The 12,243-nt window shown below is 41.1% G+C and overlaps 1 protein-coding gene across 1 annotated transcript in view; it reads right to left on the bottom strand.

Moving 5' to 3' along the window:
- SHISA5 (shisa family member 5) overlaps window positions 1-12,243 on the bottom strand; it is a 38,893-nt gene that overhangs the window by 10,985 nt on the left and 15,665 nt on the right. The window contains exon 3 of the mRNA XM_083429252.1: window positions 11,915-11,980. Coding sequence (XP_083285378.1) covers window positions 11,915-11,980 — 66 coding nt within the window. The remainder of the gene's footprint in view (window positions 1-11,914; window positions 11,981-12,243) is intronic.

A 12,243-nucleotide genomic window follows, 5' to 3' on the forward strand; every position in this document is an offset into this window, starting at 1 on the left:
TCCATTTTTTCTTTAAAAACATAATAAATAAACAAAACATCAAGGTAGGCAAACAAACAAACAAAATAATATTAATTATAGCAAGAGGAGTAATAAATACAAGACAATAAAATAATGGTCATAATAAGCTTTTTTAAAAGCATAAAACATATTCCATAGTGGAATACAAGGTTCATATTTATACAAAACATATCAGATAATCATGAGTACTTAAAGGTGTCTTTGCATCAAACGTGCAGGTTTTTAAAAAAGAATTTTGCTTCAGCTGGTGTGGGTGGGAAGGCAGTGCTGATAATTAATGGGATCACACAGCTGAAGCAAAATGCTTTGCACACTCCTTTTCCTTTGTACACAATAAGGAGAACTCTTTCCCACTTTCCCTGCTTCTGACTATAGTAGAATGCGTTCCTTGCCCCTCTCCCATGCACTTTGGACACAAACCAAAAATTATTGCCCCAGTGGCTGCCTGTGTGCTCAGTTTCTCCCATACTGCCTTACGCTTGGTCTTTGGTGTTGTTCTGTCCCAGAATATAGTCTAGTGTTGCCTTTCTGAGCCGTCCAAATTTGCTACCCTAAGCTTCTGCATGAGGTGCTTGCACTGTTGGGCAAGCCCTGTGGGCAGATAACTAAACTAAACAAAGTAAATATGGGTAATGTCCATGAAGCCACAGTTACCATTTGTGGATACTAAATAGTTGCATGTGATCATTTTATTCTTTATAGCATCAGTAGAAAGCGATCTGGACTGATATCCTCTGGCCATACAGTTGCATTCTATTCAGTATTAAAGGCTGAATCTACTCCTGACTTGGTTAACTGCTTGTTGATATTCTGCAATATTTCCTGGAACATCACTGGATGTAGCGGTTCCCAGGAATAGGTTTAATTAGGATTGTGCAGAAAGGTGTTTATGACATATCTTAATATCCGCCCCCCCCCCACAAAGCAACAGATTGCCATTACATAACGCGTACATGGGGAAATAACGTTACTAGTTTTGAACTGAGAATCAGACCCATTAAGTTAGGTGTTTTTTAAACAAATGAGATGCATTTGACAATGACAGTGAATTATTTATGTTTCATAATAATAATACTTTATTGTCAATGTACAACCTGTGTACAATGAAATTAACTGAGCCTCCCCCCCCCCACAAACACTCAATCTCATTGCACTCTGTGCTTGTCGCACAACACACCAACCCTGAAAGTCAGTTGCACTGTATTATTTTCCATTCAGCAGCCTAACAGCCCACGAATAGAAACTGTTTTTTAGCCTGTTGGTATGACTGATTATACTTCTATATCTCCTGCCCGAGGGTAGAAGATTAAAGAGGTGCTGGCTGGGGTGTGAATCATCCCTGAAAATTTTTCTCGCTTTCCTAGGGAACGATCCCTTGCAATGTCATTTAGTGGGCTCAGGGGACAGCCCATGATATCATGTGCTGTGTTCAGCACCCTCTGTAAAGACTTTCTGTCCATGGCTGTCAAGCCAACGTACTACACTGTGATACAATACGAGAGGACACTTTCTATTGTGGACCGGTAGAAGGAGGTCATCAATTGTTGTTTAACATTGTTCTTTCGCAAGACCCTGAGAAAATGGAGTCTCTGTTGGGCTTTCCTAACCACCTGAGTTATATTTTTTTCCAAGTGAGGTCTTGACTCTCTCCACACCCCCCCCCCCCGATATACAATGGGGCTAGTTCCCCTCTCTTCCTCCGAAAGTCCAACACCATCTCCTTTGTCTTGCTAATATTTAGGTGCAAGTTATTCTCTAAGCACCATGTAGATACTTTTTGAACCTCCCCCGGGACGCTGATTCATCTCCACCTGTAATTAGACCCATTATGGTAGTATCATCTGCAAACTTAATAATTACAGTGGATGGATCAGATAAAATACAGTCATATGTATACAATGAGTACTGGTGGGGACTCAGCACGCATCCCTGTGGGGTGCCAGTGCTGAGCTTCAGGGAGGTAGATGTAACAGGCCCAATCCTCACTGTTTGTGTCCGATCCCTCAGAAAGTCTTTAATCCAATCACAGATGGTAGATGAAAGGCCTAGTTCCATCAGCTTTTTGATAATAATGTCCGGAAGGATGGTATTAAAAGCCGAGCTATAATCAATAAACAACATTCTAACATAATTCCCTGGTCTCTCCAGATTGTTTTACCTGAATACAGCAGCTGCAATGTGCAGATGCAGACTTGGAGTCCCTTGTGCCATTGGCAAGGAACTGTATTGGCCTCCCTGGCAAAAAGCTGTATCAGCACGCCCCCCCCCCAAGGTAACAATCGCCTTTGTGCTGCTGTGTGAGAAGGACAGGAGTTTCTACCGTGTTTGATCTTGCCACAATAGCAGCAGTGCATTGCCACACACACATGCATCAGAAACTCCATAGTCTGATATGTGATTTTTGTGCCCCTGGTTGGGGGACAGTTTCGCCAACCACTAGTTGCAGCTCTGGCAACATGTTACCTTAGCATCCCACCCACCAGCAGGAGAGAAGTCAACAGTTTGTGCTGAACTCCATAATGTAAGACCCACCTCCTCCTCCAGGTAGAGGTGAGAGAGATTTCTGTCTGGCGGAAAATGGAGAGCCCCTGAAAGTCAGTTCAAACAATGGTGAGCTACATGGATGGACAGTATGACTGGGTTTAAAGGCAGCTTTCTAAAGCCTGGCTCTAAAATGCAAATGACTATGGCTGCAATCCTAACCCCACTTACCTGGGAGTAAGCCAGAAATGTTATTCTGTACACTTTTTATATCAATCGCAGAACAACTGGATAATCTTTTTTAAATGCACCTGTAATGCTAGGAGCCTCAAGCTATGCATGTTTCATGCATAGTTTAGCAATTTGAACTTTGGATCCTGGGCATCAGAAAACAGCCACGTATTCCTTGGACAGCACACTAATTTGAAAGCCTTATTTAAATCAATGGGACTTACTTCTGAATAAAGAGGGGTAGGTAGGGGCATGCTGCAACAACTGGAGGGAGTTTAGCTATCTTTCCACAATACGTGAGCCCTCACAAGTCAAGCTATTAACTCTCTAGGTAGGCTATGCATTATAGTGGCCTACTTTAATTTACAATAGTACAAACTTATGTAAGAATTTATTACAAAATGTGCTGTAACAGTATATATATTACAGCATATATAGTATAGTATATATATAGTATATATATATATAGTATATATATATATATATACTATATATATATATATATATATATATATATATATATATATATGCTATACTATACTATACTATACTATACTATACTATACTATACTATACTATATATATGTAGTATAGTATATATATAGTTATATATATTATATATATAGTGTGTGTGTATATATATATATGTGTGTGTGTGTGTGTGTGTGTGTGTATATATATATACACCACAGCTCGCCCCTATACACGAAGCCAAGCCAGAGCACAACCAAGTGCAGTACAGCCATCTTCTCAGAAAAACTCTTCACAAAGTTCAAGAGTTCAAGACACGAAGGCTTTAGCAACTAATCCACACCTAATGACCCACCTAAGTGGGATTCAGGAAATCACTCAAGAAATCACTCAAGATATCCCTCAAGTAATTAAGGAACAAAAGAAGAAAAGGCACACTAGCCTGGGAACCTCCTCTCTGCCCAGAACATTGGAGGCTATACACCACACCTCCTCAACAGTATTTATAGGAACTCAAACACTGAGATCCTGCTCTGTTCCAGTAACAAGAAGCCGAAAGCACCAGCCTGAAGATGACGAGTGAGACCTCGTCGAAACGTCGCCTAGACACCCCAACTTTTACACGGGAAGACACCCGAGGACACCAAAACCTGCATATATATATATATATATATATATATATAATATATTACAGTAGAACAACAACCCTATTTTTTTATTTAATAATAATAATTTTTTATTTATACCCCGCCCTCCCCAGCCAAGGCCGGGCTCAGAGCGGCTTACAAGCAATAATAAAAACAAGATGAATGATTACAACTTAAAAACAAAAATAAAATACAACATTAAAATAATGGAACATTAAAATATTAAAATGTAGCCTCATCGCAGGAGGAGAAGGAAAGGAAAAAAGAAAGAGAGGGAGGGAGGGAATCAAATTGGCTCCAAGCCAAAGGCCAGGCGGAACAACTCTGTCTTACAGGCCCTGCGGAAAGAAATCAGATCCTGCAGGGCCCTGGTCTCATGAGGCAGAGCGTTCCACCAGGCCGGAGCCAGAGTTGAAAAGGCCCTGGCTCTGGTTGAAGCCAATCTAACTTCCTTAGGGCCTGGGACCACTAGGGTGTTGTTATTTATGGACCTTGAGGCTCTCCGTGGGGCATACCAGGAGAGGCGGTCCCGTAGGTACGAGGGTCCTAGGCCGTGAAGGGCTTTAAAGGTCAAAAGCAGCACCTTAAATCTGACCCTGTACTCCACAGGGAGCCAGTGCAGCTTGAAAAGCACTGGGTGGATATGCTCCCATGGCAGAAACCCCGTGAGGAGCCTCGCTGCAGCATTCTGTACCCGCTGGAGTTTCTGGGACAGCTTCAATTTGTACCCCACACACCTAACTGGGTTGCCCCAGCCACTCTGGGAGACTTCCAGAATAGTTACGGGGCAGCTGCTGGGGTATTTTTCAGTTACAGGGCATGGTGCAGCTCTGCAGCACGATGGGAAGGAAATCCTTCAGCAAATGCATTTCTCACACCCTGCACAAGATTACCACGTGCTTAGAGCTCATAGACCCAAAGGCACCTGGTCCTGCAAAAACTCTGATAAGAGTTTGTGGGCTCCCACCTGCTCCCTTTTCCACCACTACGCACTTAAAGCTGACATAATTTGTGTGCAAAGGATAACCTAGGTGCAAGATTCCTTACTAGGGGACATAGCATGGAGGTCCTGCGATATAGCAAAGCCCTGGCCTGCTCTGGGGCTATGTACCTGGTTTGGTATACATTGCAGTGGAGGGGCTCCATGAGTGTACTAATTTTTGGAGACCAAAAGTGGGCTCTGATGTTACCACATGCTAGTTCCACTCATGCACACAGGTGTTCATACACTGCCTTTTGCATACAGAACCCAGAGGCTAGGTTGTGTCCAGTGCCCACAGTGTTTTTTTGCAGATGATCAGCACTCTCATTCCAAGTTTTAATTGGCAATAATACTGTTTGGAAGTGTCCTGTGAGCCATACTATATGTTGCAATGCAATCACATTAGCTTGTGAGCCATACTATATGTTGCAATGCAGTCACATGTAATATTAGCTTGCTGGCAGTCTCTCCATTACAAAAATATCTGCATATTTTTGATTTGATTTTTTAATTGTTATACCGCTTCATATATTTAAAATATCTTTAAGTAGAAAACGAAAGGAACCACAGACAACTTTAACAAAATATTACACAAATACATACCTACATATAAAAATGTTACATTAGTAGCAATATCTATCAATCATCTAGCTATCTCAATTCATTCCCCCCCCCCTTCCTTCCTTCCTTCCTTGCTTGCTTGCTTGCTTGCTTCCTCCTTCCTTTCAGCCTCTGGGTTCACACCCAGGGTCCAAACAAACTCTCAGCTCACCCACAGAAGTCTCAAAATGAGAAGAGGTCCTGGAGAGAGGGGACATCACCCTAAGTCTCCCATTCTAGACTTGTTTTTATGAGCAATCAACTGCACTCTCAACACCCAGTTCCAGGTGCAGGAGGTTTGTTGAGTTTAACAGGGGATCCAAAGGATGGGAAGAGGCCCCCCGCCACTTAACAGCTCCTTCTTCACCCTTTGTCCTCTGCTCTTCTAGCTGCTGTTTGATCTATGTTATTAAAGTCATTAACATGGTATATATAATTTGACTCTTAGGATGCCTTCCTACAAACTATTGCAGTGTAAATGTAATGCACATTTTTTGTTTAAGAAAAGAACAAGGTTTAAGGAATGGAGGCTGGGACTTTGGAACCTAAGAAGAGCACTGCTGGCTTAGACCAAAGGCCTATCTAGTCCAGCCTTCTGTTCCCAATCAGATGCCCACTGGGAGATAACGGCCCACAAGCAGGAAATAACGGCAACGGCACTATTTATCCCATCAAAATTATTTACTTATTTAAACTATTTCTGCGCCACCTTCTTCACCGTACAATCATAGGGCAGTGTACAAAATGCTGAACACATGCCAATATTTATTTCTAAAGGCAATTTAAACACTAAATTAAATGTAGCAGCAACATACAGTGGAACAAAAAATTGCCTTTCCACACTTTTGGTATACTACAGGAAGTGGTGGTGGTGGTGGTGAGAATCAGTTTTTTACTTGCTGCAAGAAACTTGAGCCCCAGGTGGCTTTGAGAGTCCAGGGAGGCTCATGTGGCACCAACACTGTCAGCTTGTAGGTGCCAGACAAAGACCATCCTATTCTCTTGGGGAATTTGGACCTTGGCATGGTTTGATTTTCTGGCGTGTTCTTGATGTTCATCTATTGGTTGCATGGGATATTTTCCTAGTTTTCCTGGTTATTTGTGGATGGCCACTTTTAGCACCATGCACGGCTTTGCTCTTTTTATTGCACTTTTAATTTGCTGAATGTCACTTTGAGACTCTTCTTGTAAGTTATGAAAATAATAGATAATAACAATAAAGGAAAACCAAAAACAATGTTAAGGTAACAACAGGTACCATAGGCTGACCTCAATTAAGTACACCTTCTCACCTCCAAAAGCCTGAAAGACTTGCCCCCTGAAAGACTATAATGTTTTGGCAATACTGTATGCCCCTCAGCAAGGAACTCAATCCACAGTTTTGGGGCTACCACTAAAAAGTTTCTACTGCAAGCCCCCACATTTTGCAATTCAAAACCTTTCAGATAACTCAGTGTAGCTCCCAATTTATTTACTATTAGCAAGAAGAATAAATTTATTATTGCTACAATTCCTTTTAAGATGATGGAATCCGTGTTTATTAACCTCCTTTATTGCATATCTAAACATATATAAATGCTTCTCTGCTTAGATTCATTACTACCACAAAGTTAAATGGTTTTGCCATTCAAAACATTTCAGTTTTATTTAAGTAAAATAGTTCAAAAGCTGTAATATTTGAACAGTAAAGCAGAAACAACTTCCTGCATGAAGGATTAAAAACACATTTTCTTTTTTATTTAAACATTGTTTCATTTCAGTGAACTGCATCAGCTTCAGTGAAAAGTTCCATGAAAGCTTTAGTAAAATCAATTCCAAACGGATTTTTTTGAGAAAAGGGGAAGCAACAAGCTGCTAAGGAGTGATTCATTGTTTCCGTTCAGTTAATACATCTGCCTTACATGCTCAATGGATAAGAATAAGAATTACAGAGGTTGAAATTATCTCTTTTGGAAGTTAATGTACATATCGCACTGCTCCCATTAAGTTACTTGCTTTTACATATGACTGGCTAAAACCTTAAATAAGAAGGATTACCGTAATTGATAGGCACCATCCCTGTACATTTTTGCAATTACATAATCTAAAGCTATGTAGGCTATCCCCAATGTTTGCCTATTTTTAACATGAGACAATATGCTTGCAGACAGAACAAGCAAAGCTTACCCCATTATTTTTTTCTCAGCAAAGGCTTTTAACCCAAATTCTCTCTCTCTCTCTCAAGTCCTCGAGTTTCTTTTCACTCAGAAACGAAACTGGCTGCTTTCTTGCAGATGTACTGAAGCCTGGTGGATATGTGCTGTTTCGTTGTCAGTGACATCAGCAGGAAAGCATAGCAGGCTTCCTTGGTCACACCTACTTTTGCTCAAAAAAGCCTTCTTAAAGGTACAGAGCGTTGCTTTTCACCCTGAACCACAGAACAATATAAAGCACAACTGAGTCATCCTAAACTGCCCAATGGCTTCAATGCATTCTGCTCAAGCTTTTTGTATAAATGGAAATCCAGCAATTCTAAAATGTAGCCATATTCTCTGTGCCTGCCTTCAGATTGTGAAATTCCGTCCCCCAAAAAGCTACATCTAGCCTATTTACTCTACAGATGCTATTAGATGCTGAAGACACCCCTCTTTACCCTAGTCTTTGATATTACACACAAAATTTAAACTGGAAAATTATTGGGCTTCTTGTTTAAATTGCATTACTGTATTATTAACTTTATTTTATCTAATTTTAAAATTATATGATTATACTGTTGTAATCTGCCCTTGGACCTAATAGTGAAGGGTGGAAAGAAATCCTATGATATATACATAAATGTTATATTTATTGATTTAATTTATAAAAGTATTTCTATACCATCATAGCATCTATTATCAGGGTGGTATACAATGTTAAAACAAACTGCCATTTTAAAAATAAAAATACATATATCATTAATGCAGGCATGGCCAAACTCGGCCCTCCAGATGTTTTGGGACCACAATTCCCAACATCCCTGACCACTGGTCCTGTTAGCTAGGGATGATGGGAGTTGTAGTCCCAAAACATCTGGAGGGCCAAGTTTGGCCATGCCTGCATTAGGGTGACTGATTACTAAAAATAAAAACTAAAACTGGAAGTGTCACCATGGTCCCAAGCAGAACTAGCTTTAATAAAAATAAATAAATAAATAGATAAATAACCAGGCAAGAGATTAAATTGTATATGGAAGTTATTAATCTGATGACTGACTTTCAACCACAACTATAACAATATTTTCAAGTAACAGAGACGTTATCATGCTTATTAAGGAAATACAGCATTTGAAATCTTACTAATATCAGATCAAGACAAAGGCTTAATTGGCAAAATGTCCTTAATAATCATGGAATTGGATAAGAAAGTTGGGATCTTTGTATTGGGTAAACAAGCTCCAACAAGAGCTGACATGACTAAAATGGAAATGGTTATGGGCCAAAATACCACCATGGATTTTATCTGTAAATTTACAGGAAATTTTCCTGGAAGAAGAAAATCCTGGGAGAAGAAAAAAAGCACCCCTAAGCCTAGATTAGTATAAAAAGATAGCAGAGTCTATAATAGCACCAATGAAACTTACAAACAGATTTACAAAGGTAATTTTTTTATCCTGTTTTGGAATATTATGAAAAGGTTCATAATAAAATATACCTGTACATTTTAATTAATAACAGAAGAAGAAGTTGCTAGATCAGACCAATGGCCCTTCTGTCCCAGCATCTTGAGCTTACAGTGGCTGCACAGTTGCCTGTAGAAAACCAGCAAGCAGGATTCAAGCACAAAAGCACCCTTCCCTCCTGTGGTTTCTGGCAACTCATATTCAGAAGCATTAATGCCACCAATTTTACCCAGGAAATTTCCCTCCAGAGGAACTTGAACAAAATTCAAGAGAGTCACCCCCACCCTGATGCCTACCCTGGACATGTTGCTATGACTGAATCAGTACCTGGTCATAGCACACCACCGGTATATCCAGTAAAACACACACAGGGAGACCACTATTCAGATAACAAGGTGTTCAGTGTGGGATCGTATCTCTCTCTGGACTCATTCATGTTGTGTACACTTAAGAGCTCACAAGGTGAGGGAGAAGGGGAAATGACAGTATCCTCACAAAGGAAGCACCTTACGCAAATTGGTAGGCTGGAACACAAGGGAGCATGAGCACATTACTGTCATTTCTTGTCCCAAAGCCTGAACAGCTACTTCATGTTTAGAGGCCCCAAGGAAGTTAGATTGGCTTCAACCAGAGCCAGGGCCTTTTCAACTCTGGCTCCAGTCTGGTGGAACGCTCTGCCTCATGAGACCAGGGCCCTGCAGGATCTGATTTCTTTCCGCAGGGCCTGTAAGACAGAGTTGTTCCGCCTGGCCTTTGGCTTGGAGCCAATTTGATTCCCTCCCTCTCTTTCTTTTTTCTTTTCCTTCTCCTCCTGCGATGAGGCTACATTTTAATATTTTAATGTTCCATTATTTTAATGTTGTACTTTACTTTTGTTTTTAAGTTGTAATCACTCGTCTTGTTTTTATTATTGCTTGTAAGCCGCTCTGAGCCCGGCCTTGGCTGGGGAGGGAGGGGTATAAATAAATTATGATGATGATGATGATGATGATGATGATGATGTTGGGACCCCAGGCACAAGCAGCCAGCCAACATCACACTCCAGTCCAACAAACGAGAGTACCAGGACAGAGCATACCATGCAGGTAAGCAAGGGAAGGGAAAACACATGCTGTTCATGCCCAAGTGCCACACCTGCCTCTGTATCGCCTTACGCCTACTGTGCCCTAGCTGAACTATCCTGCTCTGGGCCCTCTTCTCCCTTGCACCCTCCACAGCAGGATGTAGAGTCCTCCACAAAGGAGAAGTACTTCAATCAACATGAAGGTAAGCTCTCTGCTGCCAAAGGCCAGGCACTCCGCTCCAACCAATGCCACAGCTCACGGTCATTTTTGCCTTGCAAGATCACAGATCAGATGCAGGGAGTAATAACAAGCTGTCACCATATGCAGCCCACAAGGATAAAGGGGCACCTCCTCTCACAATCACTGCAGGTTCTCTCTCCTCCCAATGGGATTGAATGAAAGCTCAAGACATTTGAGCAACATGCATTTGGCAATGTGGGGGTGAGATACCACAAGGCACACACAGTGGTGGGGTATTAATAAGCAGCGCCTCCTCAGAACAGCTGTGGAGGATCACTTGCTCCCAAATGCCTACATGAGGAGTTTACAACGAGGAATGTGCTTTATGCTTTATCTAAATTAGATCAAAGATTACTACAGGCATTGACCAATGGACACACGTCCGACTGAAGTGCGATCGCGTACACGTGCATGGTGCCAAACCCAGAAGTGACAATAAAATGTCACTCAAGGGGTGGAATGGGGGTGGGGCGGAACACTTTACATGGGCCCTGCTGATGCACGTGTGAGTCCTGAACTTAACCCCCATGCAAAACGAAGATTGCATTCTGCCGTAGGTGTTTGTGAGCTTCCCTATTTGCTAACCAGTTGTTCAGTCATCCATCACTACTCAAAACATTCATCCAATGAACCGATTTCATATGTTCATTTTAATATGGGTGGAAATTGCCACTTTGTTGTTCTTGAAAGCATGAAACTAACACCCAACAAGAAATAGTTACGGCTTGTAAAAAGTTTGCTTCTCAGCATGAAATGTCACTTATTATAAGGATTTTCCCCACTCCAGGATTTAGTTTTCACCTTCAACAGAAAAAGACAACATTGAAGAGTAGTCATGACACTTTGCAATACAGTGGTACCTCGGGTTACATACGCTTCAGAAATAGTGCTTCAGGTTAAGAACTTTGCTTCAGGATGAGAACAGAAATCGTGCTCCGGAAGTGCGGCAGCAGCAGGAGGCCCCATTAGCTAAAGTGGTGCTTCAGGTTAAGAACAGTTTCAGGTTAAGAACGGACCTCCAGAACGAATTAAGTACTTAACCCGAGGTACCACTGTATATCAGAAGAGTCTAAGGGCTTGGTAGACAAATGCCAACACAAAACTGGTTCATTAAATCACAAGACTGTCATTTACATTAATCTGAGAGTTCATGACCACCAACTTATACCAGCATCATGCTACATGAATTTAAAGAGAGTATTCCACAACAAGTAGTCTTAAGATTTCTAATTGTGGCTACAGGTATATTGAAACTCCATAAACATGCACCCTGTGAACACAGCTTTTTACATATGCCATGAAGCAGGGCTTTCTAGTGTAAGATATGATAAGAATTTTGTAGATTTGGCAAATCCACACCATGATCAACTCCAACCCGGAAACCAATGTCCCCACTGTGGAAGGACGGGTGGATCCAGAATTGGCCTCCACAATCACTTATCGACTCATTGTTAAAACCATGTTTATGGAAGACAATCTTACTTCATGTATCACAGATATTACGTTAGTTAAATGTGTGTACATAAAACCACTTATTTACCTGGGTTGAGAGTCGATGCCAAAGTCATTCGATTTGTACATCTTAAAGTCGGTATCTGATTCTAACCTGTAGTATAGAAACAAATGTAAGACTTTAATGTTTAGCAATAATTTCATCCTATGTAGCTATTCTTTACAATGTGATTCACGTGGCGTTAATATCTAGTGCAGGGAAGTCATACATGGAGAACTGTGCTTCTCAGCCATAAAGGGGAGTTTTTCCATTGAAAATAGAGATAATTAGCCAGGAACCTAAGATGAGTGAAAGTTTCCCAATCCTTTCCTCCCTCCAGTGCCTCTCAAACACCAGTGAAGGGTTAGGGGACCTCC

The sequence above is a fragment of the Podarcis tiliguerta genome (assembly GCF_965153285.1).
Source record: "Podarcis tiliguerta genome assembly, chromosome: 2".
NCBI classification, from domain to species: Eukaryota; Metazoa; Chordata; class Lepidosauria; order Squamata; family Lacertidae; genus Podarcis; species Podarcis tiliguerta.